This window comes from Schistocerca piceifrons, chromosome 8 (genome assembly GCF_021461385.2).
Source record: "Schistocerca piceifrons isolate TAMUIC-IGC-003096 chromosome 8, iqSchPice1.1, whole genome shotgun sequence".
Classification (NCBI taxonomy): Eukaryota; Metazoa; Arthropoda; class Insecta; order Orthoptera; family Acrididae; genus Schistocerca; species Schistocerca piceifrons.
This window is the reverse complement of record NC_060145.1, coordinates 90,011,853-90,035,764: the sequence shown is the minus strand read 5'-3', so window position 1 is coordinate 90,035,764 and position 23,912 is coordinate 90,011,853. Positions and strand designations below refer to the sequence as shown.

Sequence of the window (23,912 nt, the reverse complement as noted above, 5' to 3'; positions counted from 1 at the left end):
TGTAAATCCATATTTTCAGCGAAACTTTTACAGTTAGAAGTTTTCCAAAGATAAAAAAATCTTAACTGCGTTTACTTTCTCCTAGCAGACAGAGCTCAACACGTCGTTCTTAACAGGGATGTTGAAACGTCCCCTTAGAAAAATTAGTGAATTAGTGTGCTGATAAACCTCTTACATTATTTGATTTTCAAACAGCTCAGCAGAACTGAACGTACTCAGACATTTCTCTCTCTACCTATTCTGATCAACACTAAACTGACACACAATATTTTTAGCGCAACACAATCTTTTAATAATCCCTACAAAAGAATGGCCCTGACTAACAATAACCTATACCTTTCACAAATAATTTACCTCACAAAAATCTTCGTTACTCAAACTACTGCAATACAGCGAGCGCCAATACTGACAGCTAAATAAAGGATTCAAACTACTGAAGGCACTAACTACTGATAGGCATAGTTAGCAAATGAAAGATTTTGATAGAGAACAAGAAATGTATTTACCTTAATAGTGTTCAAAAGTCATTATATATATATATATATATATGTCCATGATATCCAGTATTACAAATTTACTCTTTCTGATGGACACACGTCCAGATCGTCCGCTCTCAAAATTCCGCCATCTCTCCCCCCACATCCACCACTACTGGCGGCTCACGTCCAAGTGCGCAATGCTACGCACTGTTAACAGCCAACTGCCCAACACTACAATAGCAAACAATGCAAACCAGCCACAGACTGCACACAGCACAGCCAGTGATTCTCATACAGAGCGCTACGTGGCGTTACCAATAAAAAAACCTTAACAGCCTACTTACAATGTTAAGAGGCATTAGTGCATACAATATTAACAAATTATTAGATTGAAAGCATCAAAACCTCCGTGTCGATTTTCATGTAAGACGTTACAGTATGAAGTTTCCCCTCAGTGCCGAAAGGCTGTAACCAAATCGGTGAAGGCCTGAAAAAGGACGGACACTTCGTACGGAAAGTAACTAAATGTAAATCATTGCACATTCCTATATGAAGAAACATCATTGCGATAGGACCAGTATTTTCTATATAATATAGGCCGCACAGGGTGGGGAGCCATCTACGGTCTTTCTGCTGGTTAGGCTGCGGTGTATGTAAAGATATCGAAGGCAAGTGACTCGAGGATGACAGAAGATGACTTAGACAATAGTTTTTAGCTGGTGTGATGTATGGCAGCTGGCTCTAAGAGTAGAAAAGTGTAGTCAATACAGATAAGTAGGGGGAAAACTCACGATGAGCGAATACAGCACTTTTAGTGTGTTGTTGACTCAGTCGCGTCGTTTAAATATCTGGTAGTAAAGTCGCAAAGTGATATGAAATGGAACGAGCCTGTTCGGACTGTAGCTAACGACAGCGAATGGTCGAATTCGGCTTATTAGGAGCATTTTAGAAAAGTGTGGTTCATGGGTAAAGAAGACCGCATACAGGACGTTCTCAATCATGAACCCAAGGTCAGTTGCACGAGGATGGGGAAGGAGATAGAAATGGTTGCCGTTTGTTAGAATTTATTTCCAGAAACCACTCCAAAGCAAATGTGAACTGCCAAAGAAGTTAGCATTTAGGGAAACCCACATTGAGAATAGGCGATTTTTTACCTTTCTAAATTTATCCTCAGTTACTGCAGTTCAATGTTTAAATAAACACAAAGGGTACTAGGAAAATTATACAATAAAACAATAAGTGGCAGGGGCTGATTGTTGCTGTGTTCTGAGAATACTTGATACTTGCATTGTAGCCACTGTGCCGAATCTGTGGGCGCAGTCGTTCAGTAGAAGGGTTGGCTCGAAGTGCTTGCTATGGCCCCGTGGTTTAAACTTGGACTAGGGCATACGGAAACCAAGTTTTGATAAGGTAACATTGACGATTGTGCAGAAATCTTGTTAGAGAGATGAGTTTAATAGGAACTTTTTCACGTAAACGTTCTCTAACCATCTGTAGGTATAGTATTAACGACGTGACTTCTTAGGGCTTAGCTTAAGACTTCGTGTCCATCTTGATAGCGAACAAACATAAACATACAATGTAGGCTTTCACGGCCGGCGTTGTCTTCAGGTGAAACTTCTGTATAAAATTTTATACATCGACCACGGCCTCTCAGCCCGGAAGATTCAACTGAAAGCGTAGTCATGATACATAAGGCGGCCGCAGCAGTAGTGATTTTAGAAGCTGTGTTTGGATGCAACTAGACGCCAACAACGTACAGATAATAGTTAAAAGAATGAAGCATGAACGAAGTGTCACTGATACATCAGAAATGCAATGGACAAATTCCTACAGAACTCCAGAGAGCAGTTGTTTCCATGACTGCTGCAGCCCATAGAATACTCGTTGATAGCAGTTTGTCATAGGGTACTGACTACGGTGCCATTTAGTGTCCTAAGACAGTCATTATTTTCTGAAGTAGCTATCGAGCCCAGCATTTCAGCCGATCAACGTTCATAGTGAATTTAGGCGGGAACCCGAACAAACAGCAATTGAGAGCTCACAACAATAATAAAAGCAGGGCAAGTAGTCGCAGCAGATGCAAGAACAAAACGAGGCAATTAAGAAAGCATAAAGACGCTTCGTTTAGGTGGAATTGTTAATCAGTTAGTAGCAATAAAGTGGGTAGATTTACACTTGCGTTCACAAAATAAACTTGCAATAATCTTATCGGCTGTAGCAGTTACCAGACTGCGCCTGACCAGCACTATCAGAAAGATAACCAGATAATTTATAGACTGAGCGAGCTTACTTCGAATAATGAGCTAGAATGCTAACGGCTAATTGCTAACATAAGTCAATATATGTTGCCCAACCACTTATGTTAAAAGCATGTGATAGGTTATCAAAGTATCAACATGTAGCTACGTGACTTGCCTAAGCTTTACATAGTTAAGAGTAATGTCAATTACACACAATGTCCCGAACCAAGTGCCACAACTGTAAACTAAGAAAGCTAGAAACTCTCATTAAGAATCACAATACTTGCGTCATCCCAAAGTTCTAGTAAAGTTTTCATTCCTTTCGAAATCCGCGAGTGACAAACCAGCATATGTAACCAACAAACTGATAACTTCGATCAAAATGGCCCCGCTATATAAAATGGCTGTGGGGCTGTAACCCTCATCAGATCGTTACATGAAAAACTTAAAACTAACATTTGGATGAGCTATTTGACTGCATATTCGAATAAGAATTCACGAGTGATAAAGAATCTGGCTTGTGCAACGGAATTGCTGGATTAGAGTACATGACATGTTGTGGTATGTCAATGTCTCTGTTTTGGCCTGAAGTTTTTTCACTCACCTCTATAGATGACTGCCTTTTTCTAAGTGGTTTACAGCAATTCACAGCAGCAGCAGTGACTAAAGATGGTTACTAAGAATGAATTTAATAAAAAGGAGTTTGCTTGGGTCCCGTTAACTACTAAATAACTTGTAAGAAGAGATTTCCTATATTGTCTCTTTAAAAGCTTCAGAAATCACCATGACCAATAATAATTTGACAAGTATTAATAATGGCGAAATACTTGACAATGACCTTGTAAGTATTTATAATGGCTGAGTGCCAGATTAATAAATTATTCCAAAGTTACATAAATATTTAATAACCACAGAAAATTTATCAATAAGATATGGTGAATGATTATTTGGAGGAGGCTTTTTTAACCGACAAACAAAACATGAGATTATTGCAAACTCGGCCTAACAATCACGAGCATAACTCTGCAATTGAGCTTTACACTATGCTAGGGAATTTTACCTTGAATTCGACTTAAAGCGTAGTTAAGTCATCTAAATCTCTCCTGGCCATATTAAAAAAAAAAAAATCAGGCCTTGAGTGTGGTAAGATTTGCCATCACCGACGTCAGAGCAGCGTGACACCTCTTCTGCCTCAGAGTTCTCGACCAACACTAATGAAATTTTACTCTGGCGAGACAGACCTCGTCTTAAAACACCGGTTGGAATCGCGCTCCCATGTTTCGCCCTCAGATTGTTACTACTGATATCTGAGAGCTTATATATACACGTATGTATGTCGTGTTCAGAGATACGACAGGAACGATGATAAAAATAAATGTGTGACTAGGGCCTCCCGTCGGGTAGACCGTTGCCGGGTGCAAGTATTTCGATTTGACGCCACTGCGGCAGCTTGTGTGTCGATGGGGATGAAACGATGATTAGGCCAACAAAACACCCAGTCCCTGAGCGAAGAAAATCTCCGACCCAGACGGGAATCGAACCCGGGCCCGTTAGGATTAACATTGTCGTGCTGACCAAGCTCCGGGTGCGGACAGAAACAATCATATGAAGCAAAAAAGTGTAGTAACGTACTCTAAAATACGTATCTTAAGAACTCTGAGCACTTAAGTAGAAGAGATATTTCACATTATGGAATATGTTGTCATAGCTCTTACAGTACGCAGTTTAGTGCCCACGTTCACCAGACAGTTTTGTTTATGAAGATGATTCCTGCCACATGCTTGAGTAAGACCTCGTTCTGTTGGACAACACGTCAATCACGGTTTAGACTTTGTCCTATGTAACATGACATTTGAATCATCCTGTATTTTTGTATCCACAACGGCAATGGGGACATTTTCGTAATTTCGCCTAAAGACAGATTTTAGGCTATACACAGTGGAGAACAACCTGATCGGGTCAGAGCTGGATTGGTGGCCGTCTAGCTGAACAAAGTATTTCAGATTGGAAGAAAAAAACTCTGCAATGCTCTGCTGTGGAGCTATGGCCTTAAAGCGACAGCCAATCAGCGAAGAGCGAGCGAATGTGAGTGTATCAGGGCGATTTTGGCTGAGTAAGCTTAGTTCACACTTCTTGATCTAATGTACTTGACAGAATAATCTCTGTCCATTAGCATGAAGAAACCATGGCCTTTAGGTGCCCACAGACACAGAGCCTGACGGAACTTGTGGTACGCGCCTTGCCTTTTTTCCTTTTTTCTTTCCTGCCCAGACTACAGGAAAGCTTTGTTCTGCTTGTTTCATAGAGCTGATAAATTTTGTAAGAGGAAGTCTGCTTGTTGTGGGAGCAAAATTAAAATGTTTCTCAAAACTCCGCCAGATTTCAACCAGCGACTACACAATTACCGTACAATTAAGCTGTGCTTTCAGCTATCGACAACAGTGTCACTAACAAATCTTAATAGGGATTAGGTTTCGTCTCATAGCAAGCGATTTTATCACGTGGTTTTTTTTTTTAATTTTTGGAACAGTCTTGCTGTTCCAGGAAACAGATTTCTGGGCAATGTCAGCTTTCAAATCCCCGAACAATTTCGTTTTACTTTTAGGTTTCTTATCTATTAACAAATAGAATTAAGCGGTATTTTTTTTAATAAAACATGTTTTTATTTGTAAAGGCTTGTCGTCAGAAATTTAATTAAGACGCGAGATACCGTTTTCAAATGTAAGAAGTGTATACATAAGCAGTGCGGTTAAAGCTCTAGAAATCAAAGTATTTTCTATTGAAAATTTTGCATTTCTGTACTGAATGATGTCAGTACTGGCATTTCTGTGTGATTAGTGATTAAAATTTGTGTCAAGATTACTAAAAATGTTTAGATACATATTTAACATTTCTACTTGTTCCTAAATGCTGAATTTCAATAAAAGAAGAAAACTGCAAGTAGTCAGTGGAGGCAGCAATTTCACGATCACAAGGCTTTCTTGCTAAACACTCCACTATGACAATGCTTACAATTTAAAATGTTTTAATATTCTTTGGAAATCTTAAAATGATATTTGAAGTTTTTTGAGACTTCAAATCCTATAGGTATTAAGGAAGACAGTCCGAAAGATGCAGTTGTTACTAATACTTGCACATTAGTTTTAGTGAACTGTAGTTCCTAAAAGCTGAGAGTTACTTGGAACTCTGTCGAGTGTTCATGACTTGGTGACAGATATTTTCGTGGTGAATTACGTAAACTTAAAATTGGACACCCCCCCCCCCCCCCCATGTCTGCTGGGTCACAATGGTGATTATTCTAGGGTGAGCTGTCAGTGGACAGTAAGTAAATTTTAGGTAGTAGTATAGATTTGAATGAGTACAGAACAGTTCATTATCACACAGGCCAGCCGAACTGTAACATAACCAGATTGCAAATGCATGTGGGATGAAGAACTTTACGTAGGAACTTACAAAAGCACTGTGTCGAACATTCATTTCCCATCACCCTTATCCTACCTAAGACGTAATTTTAGCGATTACTGAAGAATGTGCAAACCAAAACGATGGATGTGGTCGCTCCATAAAAAGTTAAAGTATTAGCTTGATAATATTTTCTGAGGATGTCACAAAATATTCAACTCCATCTTGTACATCACAGGCGGACGTACTGAGTCGTGGACACGCATGCTGGACGTGAACGTCCTGGGTCTAAGCGTCTGCACCAGGGAGGCCGTGCAGGACATGATCAGCAGGGGTGTCGACGATGGCTTCATCATCCACATCAACAGGTATGTTCTAAATCTGCATCTCTCTCATATCGCTTCACCGTGTAGTGTCAAGATATTCCCCTCCAGTCATTGTTCCAATTGCGAATGGAGCATGCGAAGTAATGTAAGACATAAACGATATGGGAATTGAGTCCTCCATCAGTGGGTTTGTCGCGCCGCCGTTTGTCGCTTGTCGCGCCGCCGTTTGTCGCGCCGCCGTTTGTCGCGCCGCCGTTTGTCAGCATGAATTTTTCTTTTGTTAATGCATGATTCTTTCTCTCAGGGATATTGTCTTTCCTTACCACTTTTACTTACGTGCATAAGTAAATATGAGGTGGGTTCTTGAAGGGCCACTGTTATTCATGTACGAACTTTAGTATTTGAACATGGTGACTAAAATATAGTTCACGTTAACTGAATTGAATGTAATTTTGTTATTTCAATTTATTGATTGCAAAGCAAGCCTCCAGAGAATTCAGATTGTTACTGTCGAGCGGCCAAGATAAAACTTACTGAACTCATGGAATCTTTATAATTTAAAAAATGAACATTAACGGAAGTTATCTGTTGCAATTTAGAAAGGTTCTTACAACAAAATCTCTCGCATTTACATTTACAGTTACTGTTAACACTTTGAAAAATAAATTAACACTTCGGCTCGTGATGGCTGACCAGAGACTGCGTTGGAAGATGAGCTTGTAGCAGCACAAATTCCTGAAATAAAGCTTATTAAAAATATTAGCTGCTGCGATCATTTGAGGTGACAACTATTACAAGGAAATTCATTTTGCGATAACAATAGTTTATTTTGGCAGAATACCAAATAACTTACATAAAATATGTGTAACCGCTCAATGGCTGCCTTCCGTATTGTGAAACAAAACATTGTGTGTACCATAAATTACGTCCTTCGTCCTCAGCTGCACAATCGCATCTCTTTTCGATCCTTTTTTATTTTCCCTAGACATCTTTCAAATAAAGGTGCTTTTTTAAATGATTGCTGCATATTAGTTGTTTCAAGAACATGAACTCTTTTATACTAATTATGTTCATAAAATACAAATAATTTTTGGTTCACCCTTAACAATATTGTTCACTTTTTACAACCGATAAAAATGTCAATATTTGTGACTCGCTGCCACAGGTTCTTCAAATCTAAAACATGCAGAAATAGCATAGATACACAAACCCTGTAACACATTACATTTTTAGTATGTGGATTTTGAAAGTGTGGAACGCTGACAAACATTAGTTCACTTTTTAGTATTTGTTTATAACAGCCGCTCACACAGCTGCAGATATGTCTGCCGAGAAAAGCGGCAACAGAAAAAACACGGAAAATATACCGCAAACAGCGACGATAATTGTTAAGAACATGTTATAACGTACAATAAATGAGATAGTATGAAAGTATCCACAGAAAACTACATTCAAAATACTAACGATAAAAATTTAATAATGTGTTTGTATAACTATGCTATTTTTAGTTTGGGGAATGAAGTATTCATAAGCAAGCCGGCCGCGGTCACCAAGCGGTTCTAGGAGCTTCAGTCCGGAACCGCGCGACTGCTACGGCTGCAGGTTCGAATCCTTCCTCGGGCATGGATGTGTGTGATGTCCTTACGTTAGTTTTAAGTAGTTCTGGGGGATTGATGACCACAGCTGTTAAGTCCTATTGTACCAACTCGTAAGTAAACAAGTAAGTTGTTTGCATCAAGGCGGACTCAAAATTCCAATATTGTTGATTTTCTTTGCAAACACCAACCAAATGGAAGAGCTCAAAGATAGTCGCTAATGAAGGACAGAGCACTGTAATGTCCTGTACCGTAGCGGTTAACTTTTTCTACATGCATTTTTATTTCATCTTCACAGAATGGTGTGGTTCTTATAAAGTCTTGTGAAAAGTTCAACGCGACTCGCCACGACATCCTATCTTGCACTAACCTTCATATCTCAGAGTAGCACTTCTAGCCAACTCAGTTACCTGTTGCGACGGCGGTACCCGCTGTCAGCAGTGTCGCGTGCGACAGGCGTCCTCTCACCCTGCCAACTGCACACAGCTACTTCTGCCGACGCTGTCCTACCTGGTGCTTCAGTCACCTTTACAACCTGCCCACTGATCCGCTGTGACTTGCTGTCTGTGAAACTGCCAGCCCAGCCAAACGTGATTCTCAAGAAATAAAACGAATACAAGCACTTCATGTATTGGCAATAACTATAGGATAATATTTAATAAAAACAAAGGAATACGATATTTTCAAGTCAAATTAATTCGATCTGCCTATCTGTCTATATAATTTGCATCTCGGATACTAATAATGTGCAAGTCGATGGATCTGTCAATTTTGCCGTCTTTCAACATGTTCATTTTTTTATCCGATCAGCTCATTATTTTCAGCATCCTAGTGTAAAGGGCATATCAAACGCACGGATCCTCTCGTCTTCCAGTTTTCCCACTGTGCCTCATGCGCTTCCATATGATGCTTTTTCAGATGTACATTCTCAAATTTGTTCAGCATATTAGGACCTATGTTTGATACAAATAATCTCCTGTTAGAGAGGAATGTCATATATGCCTGTGACAGTCATGCTTCTTAAAGCCTCCATCCTTCGTTAAGTCTTGAATTTTGCTTCTAAGTTAGAAGTCCTTCACTTGATCCTCTGATTTTGCCCTAAAGTTAATTGCAAATATCATTTCTAATAGTCCTCAATATTTCAGGATTCATCTGGTATACTCTCGGTCCATATTATCAGATAATTAGACTGTGCATTCTATTCCGTTGTACTGTAATTCTTCCTCTTTCATTGATGATAGCATCGTTATCGATGATTATGATCGTTATCATGAAGTTCAGTCTCGCTTATAAATCTACTTTATTACTACTTTCCTTCCTTCTTAAACATATTACACCATAGGAGAGAACTGTAGCGTTCTTGCCTAAGGTATTTATACTCGTGCACTTACTGTGCATTACTGTCAGTCCTTACGATGTACAACTAAACATTTTTTATGAAACTTTGACACCTTTCACGTTTTTGTATTATAGAACGCTTTTCCAAACGAACCACAAGAAAGCGTCTTGATATTTTAAGCCTTGCCTCTCTTAGCATAGTCAGAACTGCCACTCTCGTGCCCTTACTCTCATGAATCCAAACTGGAGGCCATCTATTCTTCGGTAACCATCTTCCCAGCAACTAAAATGTATGAACTGTCAAGCTGACGGTGTAATTCTGGACACATTTGTCCTTGCTAACTTCGTGCTTGTGCGGGTGATAAGTCAGATGGTATGTATCTGGTTACATTGAATTTCCAAACCAATATCAATAACTGTTCCTCACTTTCCGCCAACTGCCCTATTTGGTAGCAGGTTTTCCAAACTGTCAAACTCATCACTCTAATACTAAACTTGATGTCTCAAATTGACACGCGTTTCTTATATCCTGTCGCCAAACAGTCCCTCATCCTTGTACATATTCCAAACATACCGTTTCGATTTATTACCGTTTAACAGTCGCCTTCCTCTTGTAGTCTCCGTGTTGACGCCCTCACGTTACCTTTTACTGAAGGCTGTTTTGACTCTGGTGTGCTGAATCGGTCCTTCAGACGATCATTTCTTTCTGGTTTGCTTCACGATTTCTCCTCCAACTATGCAACTTCAGATTCACTGCACTTCGTAGAATTTTCATTCCTGAGTGACTGATTTGTACTCCCTTTTTTCGTTGATCTGTTGAAATATTTGCTTCCTTTGTACCTTGGTTTGTCTAACCTCTGTGATTGCTTTCTTGAGTGTGTAAAGTTCTCGCGAACTGCCTATTGTGGTATTCATTATCGTTTCAACAGCCTCAAAACCTGAAATTTATATTCAATACTTCAGTATCAAACTTCTTTCGACATTCTTTCTGGTGATTGTTGACCACGATTTACTTAGGGGCTTCTTTTTTGTTCTTCTTCACTTTATCTGAAGTCAACTGCTTTTCCCCTGTCTATAGCGGAGGTTGATAGGGAAATAAACGTAATAGTCAAAGAAGTCTAATCATTCATTCACATTTTAGCAAAAACTGTTAAGTTTCACAGAACAAATCTTGAAGAATCACTTTCGGATATAAAGGATTTATTGCATTGTGGTTTAGTAACAGCGATAGGCAACGTTACAGAGGAAGGCGTGGTGGAAACACATCGACTTTCCCAATATAAAACTTCAGATTTGTTTTACACGTTTGTAAAGACACTTCAGCAACTTGCTTTCTCTGCACCGACTCTAACTAAATGAGCGATGGAAAAGCAGCTGAACGGTGTTACGTTCCACTTAAAACGACTGAAAGCAACAGCAGGTGTAATAGCCAGCCAGGTGCAATAAATGGTGGTTTTCAAATAACCTTTACCATGATTTTGACTGATTTAAATCCGTCTTCCTCAGAAGGACAAAGTATTCAACCATTTTCAACTTGACGTCCAGATATGTAGAAACCGCCTTACACACCTTGTCAGGCAGGAACTTCAACATTTTGAACATGGTTGCACTAAAGCAACGAGTTCGAATAGGTGGTTTCTGCCTGCCACGGTATCTAAGGTTGTTTCCAAATATATGGACACAAAGTTGAAAATACTAAAACAGTGTCCTTCTGAGGGAGACGAGTTTAAATCAGTCGAAACCATGCTAAGCGTTATTTGAAAATGACCGTTTATTGCAACTGGTTGGTAGTCTGTTACACCTGCTGTTGTGTAACCGTAGCTGTAGTGCAGCCATGTTCAAAAGACTGAAAATAAAGTGCCTCCATTGAAAGTCGCCAAGACTCGAGACTACAAAGGAGTCTCAGAGAGAAAAGCTTTTATTTCCCAAACATGCTTGATGAATAGTTTATCGACCTCTGAGGCATAACATATGTAATTCGTCCTCCTTAAACCAAATCTGGGAAAATTAGCCTTTTCTGATGAAAATTTAAGAATTGTTTTAAAGTCCGAAGTGGGTGAAATTATTGTTTCAATGTTTTGAGTAGCCTGCTCACATGTAAATACCTTTCAAATCTTTCCTATCATTTTTTGTAATTTGCTGTGTTTCGATACTGTTTGTAAAGTTTCCTACTTCAAATTTTTTGCATCAGTTTTTCGCTATAAATGTTCCAGCTGAATTTTCTCTCGGTGCTTGGAGAAAACAACGTTACATAGTATTAAATTAATATTAATATTAATAGAAACGTTATTTGCTGCTTCCATAACCCGTGTCACTGTATACAATGGTTTGACGCTGCCGAAGCATTTCGTACATACCAGTTAAATATATCAGGGGCCTCATCGTCCTTCTTGATTTCAGTGGAATATATTTAACTGAATTAAAAGCCTGTACGTGTGCTGCTGAAAATGTGATGCAGACTTAACTGTTTCCAGTCTTTGGGGACACACACCGCCAGCTAACAGTGACACCGCGATGTATGCCGCTACCAAGCATGCAGTGCGGGTTCTCCTGGAAGGCCTCAGAAAGGACCTCGTCGCCAGGAAGAGCAACATCCGTGTTGGGGTGAGCTGAGTTCGTCATAGAACTCCATGTTGTTCTCATCTTTGTAATATACGCCTTTTGTTATAATGTATAAGTATATTCCAAAAATCACGCCTACAGTTACCTTTGATGCTGCGCTGATCCAGTATTAAAGCTGTAATGGGTGTCAATGCATCTAGTGCATGCTTCTGTCAGTATCGTGGTGAAACATCATACTGACAAGGATCAGATGTGCAGTGCACGAGACATGAACTGTAACCGGTGTTACGAAATTGATTATTGGGGATACTGGGGATGGTACCTTGCGGACCCCTCGTAGCCACATCTCCCTTAATCATTACAAAGTCCTCTATCGCTGAATGTCTTCACTTAGATGACACAAAGGGTGTGGTCCTAGATCGACAGTATGAGCTGGCAATGTGGAACAGGTAGCGAAAGTGGAGAAGCATCAGGAAAATAATGGACCACACACCATACCCATTAATAAAGAAAAAGAAAGAGTACTAAACTGTTTCGGTATCTGTAGGATGGAAAAAGTGGCAATGGGCACTAAACAAAGAAAAGTGCGAGGTCATCCACACAGGTACTAAAAGAGATCCGATAAATTTTGGGTATACGATTAATCGCACAAACCTTACGGCTGTCAATTCGACCAAATACCTAGGAATTACAATTATGAGCAACTTAAATTAGAAAGACCACATAGATGAAATTGTGGGGAAGGCGAAACAGACTGCGCTTCGTTGGCAGAACACACAGAAGATGGGACAAACCCACTAAAGAAACAGCCAACATTACACTTGTCCGTCCTCTGCTGGAATATTGCTGCGCAGTGTGGGTCCTTCCCAGGTAGGATTGACGGAGGATATAGAAAAAGTGTAGAGAAGGGCAGCTCGTTTCGTGATACCGCCCAATAGGGGCGAGTGTGTCATTGATACGATACGCGAGTTGGGGTGGCAGTCACTGAAACAAAAGCGATTTCTTTGCAGCGTGATCTATTTACGAAGTTTCAATCACCAACTACCTCTTCCGAATGCGAAAATATTTTGACGCCCACCTCTGTAGGGAGGAATGTTAATCATAATAAAATAAGAGAAATCAGTGCTCGAACGGAAAGATTTAGGTGTTACTTTTTCCCACGCGCCTTTCGAGAGTGGAATGGTAGAGTAGTAGTATGAAAATGGTTCGATGAACCCTCTGCCAGGCACTTAAGTGTGAATTGCAGAGTAACCATGTAGATGTCCATGTAGATCGACGTTGCGGTCCACTAAAGTACTGTATGGTGACGTACGGGAAGTGGTACATCTTCCGTTGGCGACCCTGCTGGGATGTAGATGTGTTCACACCATCTGCTTCCTCTACTGGATCCCACATAGTTCGCCGCTCAGTTCAGTGTGGAACACTGGCCAGTGCCCGTGCGTGCTGAGGCAGTAGAGGAGCTGTGTAGTATGCAGGGCATTATCGGCGGTTGGTTGGTTGGTTTTTGGGAAGGAGACCAGATAGCGAGGTCATCGGTCTCACCGGATTAGGGAAGGACGGGGAAGGAAGTCGGCCGTGCCCTTTGAAAGGAACCATCCCGGCATTTCCCTGGAGAGATTTAGGGAAATCACGGAAAACCTAAATCAGGATGGCCGGACGCGGGATTGAACCGTCGTCCTCCCGAATGCGAGATTATCGGCTGTCCAGCGTGCAATGCGCCATGGAAGACAAACATTTCCATGTTTCAGACATCGGGCTCACCAAAACGACCATGTTCAACAATGTTCCTGGCAACATTACACGTCTCCGCCACTCACCATATGAGGGTGCGTCCAGAATTGTTCTACGTACGAGGGTTTCCCAAAAAGTAATGCACCACATTTTTTCTTCAACAATTCTTTATTGAATATAATGGGAACTACACAAACGAAAGAATGTTTTATCTACTCATCCTATTGTTCCAGGTAAACCCCATTTCGTTCTCCGCTCAAGGACTGGGTGTTGTGTTGTCCTTGGGACCGATGACAGTAGCAGTCTGGTCCCTTTAATCCCACAAACCAACCAGCAAACACCGGTTCCCATCAGATCACCGAAGTTAAGCGCTGTCGGCTGTGGCCGGCACTTGGATGGGTGACCATCCGTGCCGCCAGGCACTGTTGCTGTTTATCGGGTTGCATTCAGCCTCGCGATGCCAATTGAGGAGCTACACGACCGAATAGTAGCCGCTCCGGTCAAAGAAAACCATTAAACGACTGGGAGAGCGGTGTGCTGAGCACACGCCCCTCCTATCCGCATCCTCAGCTGAGGATGACACGGCGGTCGGATGGTCCCGATGGGCCACTTGTGACCTGAAGACGGAGTGCTTTGTAACGTCTAGAGGACCATCTGACTTATTTGCAATTATTGTTTTTAAATGTGTCCTTTCTGTTTCTCATTTGTTAGCTTCCGTATTACACCATAAGGGTTCTTCTTGTGGGTGGTCAAAGTTTTATTGAGACGTTACGTGGCAGTCACACTGCATACGAAAATTACTTCCGTCCTTCAATTCTATACAGCAGTGTTACTTCCATTTAAAATGGGGAAAAGTTAGCTGTGAAAGGTTCGCCTATTTAGGTGACTAAGGATGTAGAATGTGCTGAGACTCGCGGTTTATTCCAAAGAAATTCGCACATCTAGTTTCTATTCTTCGTCATGTCTTGGATTTACTTTAATGATCTTAGTGATTGACGTAGTTAATTACTGAGTGAAAGCAGCTTAATTTAGAGAAGAAAGGCAAATCAATTATTCTTCCGGACTTAATTTTACCTCAGTAATCTTTTCTCTTGTGAATTATGATCATGGAGATATACACACACACTCATTTACACTGATATTGCCTTCCGTGCAGGAAATATCCCCAGGAATGGTGAAGACGGAGATCCTCACTAATACCACCAACTGGACGGAAGACTTGTATAAACAGCTGAATTATATGGAAGCAGAAGACGTTGCAGAAGCTGCGATCTACATGCTGTCCCAGCACCCACGCGTGCAGGTAAGCCACTCCTATACCTCGTACCAGCTCTGCCTTCTCCACCTACACATGCGCTCCGCGAGCCATTGTACGATGCTTTGCGGTTGGTACCTCTTACGCTAATACCGGTTTCCTTTCTCATTAAGTTTGCGAGCTAAGTGGGACGGTGGCGGCAGTAGTGACTTCATATGCATCTGTACACGCGCTGGTATATCAAATTTTATCCTTAAGCTGTATAAGATGGTGCCAGCAGAAAGGCAGCACAAATATCCTAGAATACACATTGACCCCTTAATAACTGACCAAATTTCACCTTTAAAGAAAATCTTAAAAAGTTTTGTAACCGGTAGTGAAATCTTGTACATACTCATATCTAAGGTACGAGTATATTACACATGTTGGGTGTAACTCGGTATGTCACATCTGTGACAATATTTACGCGAGATTCTGAACCTAAAACACTGGATTTAGTTATAGACCTTCTGGCCGTGAGACGTGCACGAATAGCCTAACGGTAAGGCGACCTCTCGCGATAAACGGGAAATCCGGGTTCGAGGCCCGGTCAGGCACGAATTTTCATTGTCATTCCATTCTACAGCTGGTTGTAGCCATTGGTCGCAATTGCGAATTCATCTGACTTGCAATTTGTTTTATGACAATTTTAGTAGTAGTAGTAGTAGTAGTAGTAGCGGCTTTATCTCTTTTTAAAGGATATAGGACATGTCAAAGTATTTACAAATGTAGATCAATTTGAAATACGCTAATTCGTATACACACATTTACTGACTTCTAGTTAGAAACAACCACTAGATTTACTCCTGGTATACAATACTTTTTTTTACAAATAACTTATTAAATAATGTAATGCTTGAGCTCAGGGAGAGGAAGAGGTGTTGGTATTGTGCTATGCATAGCTTGGGTGTAAGTATTACTAAAAAGGAAAAAAGGAAAAAACAATGTGAAGGTGTTATGTGGAATGTTACATATTTTATAATCATTTTTATTTGTATGACTTTATCAACTAAGTAATCCATCCGTGTATAAAATGTATTGCATAACAAGTACTTTCTAGCTGCCTTATTAAATAAGTGTATTTTTGCAATTTCTTTAATCTCTTTCGGTATTTATTGTACAGTTTTATTCCTTGGTGGAAAATGTTTCGAGTTTTATGTTTCGAGTTTTATGTTTCTTTTTTTTCTTGGTGAATGTACGTTGAGTCTCTCTCCTTGCATGGTCATGGACAGAGCTGTATGTGAAGTAATTACCGTTGTCATTTTTGATGTGTGCAACTGACTGGTAAATGTATTCACATGGAACAGTTAAAATTCCCAGTGTTTTGAACAGATCTTTACAATGACCTTGACTACTATTTTTGGTTATTACTTTATGCACTCATTGGAGTAAAAAATGACATAACGTATCATTAACAAATCCTCCATGAGGTAAGTTACAATCGTTCTAGTATGCAATGGGATATGATTAATTCTTACGTTAAATTCGTAAATGGGGTAAATGGTGTGTGTGTGTGTGTGTGTGTGTGTGTGTGTGTGTGTGTGTGTCGGTACAAAGGAGTGGACAGCATGTGTCAGAATCGTTGGTAACTTCGTGTGGAAGCTACACCTCCAATCACTGGCGCTCAGTAACGGATAACCTTCGAATTATTAGCGCCGCTTCGGTATGACGCGAATTCGCGACACGACATACGTGGTTAACTTCATTTACGCAGCTGGATTTGCAAGAACAGAGTTGCTATCCTTCCAGAGATATCCATTTGCACTTAAACAAAACGTCACGACCACTGCCCAACGATAAAAACCGAGCGGAGAAGAAAGCGGTTTCGTTCTAGAAACGATACGGAACTAGGGAGACAGGCAGTTGTTACGGAAGTGAGTATGCAGCCTCACGTGAAGTTCTTCTGAACAGCGCTGGCGCATGGCATACCTAGGGGCAGGGGTTGCTGTACCACCACTGCCTTTCTTGCACAAACATCTGACGCCTAGAGTCTATAGTGCAGACCGTTATCTCTCAAATTTTGGTCATTCAACATAGTTCGGCGCGTAGAGACTTACCTACCGAGGAAACGTTGATCTAGGCAAGTACGAACCTTGTTTCGTTCAATGTGCATTTTTTTATGCAAAGAGTGGGAAGTTTCTGTTGTTCCCCTGCTTTTTCGTGAAATAGATATTACCATTTGTCAGACTGGCCATAGCATTGTCATCCCCTCCATGTATAGTTCCTTGAAAGTAGTGTTTTGAGGAGGGAGAAGTACCTGTTGGTTACAGTTAAACTTTCCCTATTTAACACGTTACGGCACGGAAAATAAATACCACACGAGGATCAAACTTGGTAGTGTTGGGTTGGCAGAAGAGCCAACACCGCGTTACTAGTGGGAGCCGAAATGCATGCGGTTTAGCTCACGCAGGCTGGCGTGAGGAGGGAAGAACTAGACTAACGTGAGGTCTGGAATATGAAAAGGAATTTGAATTCAGAAAGCGGACGTGATTAGTTTGATACTTAACTTTAATCCATTAATGATGAACGTCGCTCTTGACGATACATAATTCACAATATTACCAGTTCAGAATACATTCTTGAAGAATATGATGCCTTGCTAGGTCGTAGCAAATGACGTAGCTGAAGGCCATGCTGAACTGTCGTCTCTGCAAATGAGAACGGTTGTAGACAGTGAACCATCGCTATCGAAGTCAGCTGTACGACTGGGGCGAGTGTTAGGGAGTCTCTCTAGACTAGACCTTCCGTGTGGCGGCGCTCGGTCTGCAATCACTGATAGTGGCGACACGCGGGTCCGACGTATACTAACGGACGGCGGCCGATTTAAAGGCTACCACCTAGCAAGTGTGGTGTCTGGCGGTGACACCACAGGTAGTATTAATGTCAAAGACATGGGAAAGAGAATCAATTCAATTGAGACACTTTTAATGGGGTGCTACGGTACATCGTACCATTACATAGCGGTACCATTACTGCTACAAAAGGGGGTGTAATATGGTGCCCACCAGAGTCCAGAAGAGCCTGAAAGCGCAGGATTGCACTCTGCACAGCAGAACGAAGCATGTCCGTAGGTGTGCTGGCTACCTCTCTTGATATGCCGCGCTTCAGATCAGCACATGTGTGTATGTTCGCCTGGTAAACCCTCTCTTTCAGGTAGCCCCATAACCAGCAATCACGGGAAGTGAGAACAGGTGACCGTGGCGGACAAGCATTTGGAAACGATACGCTGATAATTAGTTTCGAAATGTGTTTCGGAGAAGCAGGTGAACTTCACGAGCAATATACGATGGGGTCCCATCTTGCATGAAAACTGTTGAGTTCAGTGTGTCTGTCCTATAGGGCGAGTATGACATGATGGCGAAGCATATCACAGCAACGCTGACCAGTTACACTGTATGTCTTCGGTACTTGAGCGCCAGCCTGTTGAAAAAAGAATGGGCCAATGATGAACGTTGCTGCGAAGTGACACGTTGACCTTACACAGGTTTCATGCATTGTGACTGGAGGTGAAGATAACAACACTCGGTAATTCTGTGCGTTCACCTGACCCGTCAGAGAAAAGTGAGCTTCGTCTGTCCATAGGAGGGTCCAGGGCCAGCCCTCCTCAACTTCAATCCTTGCGGGAAAGTGGAGAGCGAAATAAACACGTCGTTGTGCGTCCTATAGTGCAAGCCGCTGTAAGATACGGATCCTGTACGGATACCATTTGAGAATAGTTCGAAGCACCTTACGTACAGTGGACCATGGGCCAATCCGCTCAGCAGGTGGAGAGAGAGAGAGAGAGAGAGAGAGGACCCTTCCGTAATCCTTTGTCAGCGATATTCTCGAAGTGCAGCTGCAGCATTACCGTTGTATTGATGACAGAGCTGCAACAATGCCGTGCTCATTTTGTCCAGGCTCATGTTGTCTCGTCAACATGTGCACTGCGATTGGTCAGGTGTGTGAGACTATGAATCACAATGGCTGATCACGGCACCTAATGGCCATAGTTGGAACTGTACGTTGACGGGTGTGTCGCATGGATATCATGCACCCAGTACTCTGGGCATTAATGCTAGCAAGTATGGTACCTGTACGGTAATAAGTTTCCGTGTCATAACGTGTTACGTAGGGAAAGTTTAGATATAACCACCCGGTAATTTTCGTGGCACTTGGTCTTCCGGCTACAAAAGGGCACACGCTTCGCTGATCGTGGGGGCGATCTGTACTCTGAGCACCTTGCTGCTTGTTCTGACAAGCAACGTCAGTTGCTCATTTGATTATGTTGTGAACTTTCTCTCCAACGGTGAATTCGTTACGTCTCGAGATGAGGATAATTTGCTGAGTTTTCTCCATGCAGCCTTCCATGTAATTTGGTACTTCCCCATAGTGTTACCGTCATTTTTGTGTGAGGTCAAATTTTTAAACCTCTCCTCCAGCAACTAATTGTCAACTGTCAGACAATTAGAACAGATTAAAATCTGTTGTAGTCAGACTCAATGTATATTAAAAGAAGTTATTTTATCCATGCTGGATCTTGTGAACTCCGCAGCAATTAACGGTAGTCGGTGAATGTCTCAAACAGCAAAAAATACTTTTCAAAGTCTAAGTGCCATAACCGATTTCGGGCTGACATTCCCATCTTCAGACTGCTAATATTTTTCGTTACTTAGATGTTTCGATCAACAGCATGTCGTCAGTTCTACAATACTTACCGATGGATGGGGATTTGTTCTGTTGTTGTCGTCCATGTGGTTTTCTAGATCAGTGTACGTTTTTGAATTCCACCGCATCGCACACATGGTAAACAAATTTCTGTGGCACACTTCATAATATTCTTAAAGTGCGTGTTGAGCATAGCACAGGACCCATACACTTGTGTGTCCTGTGATGGAATTGAAGAACATACACATCGATCTAGAAAACCACATGCACCACAACACAAATTGCCAATCTATTGAAACGTACTGCGGAGCATACGAAATGCTGTTGATCAAAACATATACGTGACGAAAAATATTAGCCATCTGAAGACGGGCATGGCAGCGAAAAACAGGTTATGGCACTAAAATAATATATTTAAACAGTATTTGTGGCTGGTTGCGTTATTAATCAACTAAATAAAAAGATATCTTACATAGTTCTACATCTTTCCCAATGTTATGTGACCCACTAATAGTAAACATATTCTGTTCCACACCGGAGCTTATTGTTGTCACTAAGTACAGGGTGTTTCAAAAATGACCGGTATATTTGAAACGGCAATACAAACTAAACGAGCAGCGATAGAAATACACCGTTTGTTGCAATATGCTTGGGACAACAGTACATTTTCAGGCAGACAAACTTTCGAAATTACAGTAGTTACAATTGTCAACAACAGATGGCGCTGCGGTCTGGGAAACTCTATAGTACGATATTTTCCACGTATCCACCATGCGTAGCAATAATATGGCGTAGTCTCTGAATGAAATTACCCGAAACCTTTGACAACGTGTCTGGCGGAATGGCTTCACATGCAGATGAGATGAACTGCTTCAGCTGTTCAATTGTTTCTGGATTCTGGCGGTACACCTGGTCTTTCACGTGTCCCCACAGAAAGAAGTCACAGGGGTTCATGTCTGACGAATAGGGAGGCCAATCTACGCCGCCTCCTGTATGTTTCAGATAGCCCAAAGCAATCACACGATCATCGAAATATTCATTCAGGAAATTAAAGACGTCGGCCGTGCGATGTGGCCGGGCACCATCTTGCATAAACCACGAGGTGTTCGCAGTGTCGTCTAAGGCAGTTTGTACCGCCACAAATTCACGACGAATGTCCAGATAGCGTGATGCAGTAATTGTTTCGAATCTGAAAAATGGGTCAATGTTTCCTTTGGAAGAAATGGCGGCCCAGACCAGTACTTTTTGAGGATGCAGGGACGATGGGACTGCAACATGGGACTGCAACATGGGGCTTTTCGGTTCCCCATATGCGCCAGTTCTGTTTATTGACGAAGCCGTCCAGGTAAAAATAAGCTTCGTCAGTAAACCAAATGCTGCCCACATGCATATCGCCGTCATCAATCCTGTGCACTATATCGTTAGCGAATGTCTCTCGTGCAGCAATGGTAGCGGCGCTGAGGGGTTGCCGCGTTTGAATTTTGTATGGATAGAGGTGTAAACTCTGGCACATGAGACGATACGTGGACGTTGGCGTCATTTGGACCGCAGCTACAACACGGCGAACGGAAACCCGAGGCCGCCGTTGGATCACCTGCTGCACTAGCTGCGCATTGCCCTCTGTGGTTGCCGTACGCGGTCGCCCTACCTTTCCAGCACGTTCATCCGTCACGTTCCCAGTCCGTTGAAATTTTTCAAACAGATCCTTTATTGTATCGCTTTTCGGTCCTTTGGTTACATTAAACCTCCGTTGAAAACTTCATCTTGTTGCAACAACACTGTGTTCTAGGCGGTGGAATTCCAACACCAGAAAAATCCTCTGTTCTAAGGAATAAACCATGTTGTCCACAGCACACTTGCACGTTGTGAACAGCACACGCTTACAGCAGAAAGACGACGTACAGAATGGCGCACCCACAGACTGCGTTGTCTTCTATCTTTTTCACATCACTTGCAGCGCCATCTGTTGTTGAAAATTGTAACTACTGTAATTTTGAAAGTTTGTCCGCCTGAAAATGTACTGTTGTCCCAAGCATATTGCAACAAACGGTGTATTTCTATCGCTGCTCGTTTAGTTTTTATTGCCGTTTCGAATATACCGGTCATTTTTGAAACACCCTGTATTACCATAGTGCGCAGTGTTCAAACTCACTGGTCATTCAGTGAAGGTGACCAGCAGCGCACTTACTCTGCTTGATTACATGTCTGTTCTTTCACAAGAGATAGCTTTGTAGATTCCCCCTTCGATTGTAAGTTTCATGTATATTCCCCTCTACTATTTGGCTAACGACGTTGCAGAGTTAGGATGTAATAAGCACCAACATATTACGGCAACGTCGTACCATAGCGCAGGTTCAGGGACAGTGCCCAGACAAACTGCTTAAACTTCCACATTACAGAGCTAATTGTGCCACCTTTGAATATTAAATTAACAAGTACTTGTTAACGAAGCCACAGCAACCACGGAACAGAAAGGTTAAATGTTGAATTTATGAATTAAAGGTGTGTTGATGATACAAAAAGTGAACTGTTACTATACTCTTTAGTTACTACGTTACACTTACGTTGCACAGTAAAGCGTTTTCCAGGTACTAAGAAATAAGTTATTATTGGTATAAACTTCAGTGGTTACTGTTGCCTTTTTACTAACGACTAGTTCTTGCAAACAGCAGCAACCACAAGAAACTTAATACCTTCTGTACCATGTGATAACCTTACAATTTTGTTTGAATGTCGTGTGATGTGATGCTCTGACATGCATCACTGTATGAAAGTAGTGGCTGGGTTACCACTGAGAGTGCTCAAACACTATTCCTCTTCTAAAAGTTGACAATTTCAGTGACGATCTGCTTCCCCTCTCCCCTTCTCATTGTAAACTGTCCAAAGACTTAATTAACTGATATTCAAGTAATGGTAATTATTTGATAGTCATTATCCGATTTGACACTAAAATCTGTAGCGGAACTGCAGGACTATTACACGGGATATGGTAGCTATTGTTCCACAGCCAACGGCCAATACAACATTATTCTCGAGTACGAAGACAAAGAAAACGAGCCTGTTCAAGGCTTTAACATTTGCTTTTCCATCTGTATCTCAGCAGTACTGACACTGTTACCAATCGTTGCGGTGGCGAGAATAAGGGCCTCTTGCATTTTTAGTACAGAAACATTTACATTCAGGGTTAATATTTCGTTTTTTTCTTTGCTACAGCGAATTTTGAATCCTGTGTCATTCACGAGTGAAGGTTGAACTGAACGCATCAAATATGACAGAAATAACGACTCGTGCATGTATCTGTTGCTCAGAACAGAATAACTACAAAGCTCACTTTGACTGATGTCAGTAGTGTTATGAAATCAACTTTGGCACCAAATTGTTTCAGGCTGGCTAGGGACCGATTGTTCGCTCATTTACCTCAGACGATTGATTCATTACGTAGTTACTGATTGCCCGTAGGCAAGGCTCTAAGCTCACCAAAATGTCTGTTATCAAACAAAGGTTTCCATGAATTGTGTTATTGGTTTTAAATTCTCATGATACACAGTTGTCATTCTTCGTCGTTAAGCAAGACAAACAATGCTATCTAAGTATTACAAGAAACTCTCTCAATTTTCTCTGACACTGAACAATGAAATACAAATACTGTTTGTTTTTTATGTTACAGGTTTATGACATCATCCTACGTCCGACGGGGAATCCGTACTAGAAAAAGGCTTAATAGGACTTGCGTATGTTGTCTCCTTCAGACAAAGCCACTGAAACTACGGTCGTATGTATCTGCCTTCAGCTAAAACTCTACGCAAGTCACATTTACGGGCTTAAAGATAAAAAGAAAAAAATGTTGACGTGTTTAACTGCATCTCCATCTCATGCTAAGTGTTGATTAAATACGGAAGAGATAAAAGTGTAAAAGGGAGTAATAGAAATGGACTACAGAGTAGTTAACATTACGGCTGAAGGAATACCCTGCTGTTCTGACTTTATGGTAACTGTTCTAAAATGTTTCTCTATAAATCTTATCTATTTTGTAACCTGCTATTGCATTATTAATCCCAAATGTATAAGAAATAAACAAATTGTAGTGATGTGGTTCTACTCTTTGTGTGATACGCATTACTCATTTTCTTACTTGGCTAATTATTAGTGTCGCAAAACCATTTCTTTTGTTAGTTGTAGCCCCAGTGTCAACCTTCCTTTCGTTTACTTCGCTGTATTCCTTCCCTCTTCTCCATTGTTATAATTATTACGAATTGTTCAACATATGAGACGTTTCCAATAAATGTCCACTAACCTTT

General features: G+C 41.3%; 1 protein-coding gene across 1 annotated transcript in view; it reads left to right on the top strand.

The window, feature by feature from the left end:
• The window catches only part of LOC124711717 (dehydrogenase/reductase SDR family member 11-like), a 63,746-nt gene extending 40,034 nt beyond the window's left edge, over positions 1-23,712 (top strand). Inside the window, exons 3-6 of the mRNA XM_047241928.1 lie at positions 6,363-6,492; positions 11,858-11,987; positions 14,833-14,979; positions 23,282-23,712. Coding sequence (XP_047097884.1) covers positions 6,363-6,492; positions 11,858-11,987; positions 14,833-14,979; positions 23,282-23,323 — 449 coding nt within the window. The 3' untranslated portion in view covers positions 23,324-23,712. The remainder of the gene's footprint in view (positions 1-6,362; positions 6,493-11,857; positions 11,988-14,832; positions 14,980-23,281) is intronic.
• The last annotated feature ends 200 nt before the right edge of the window (positions 23,713-23,912 follow it).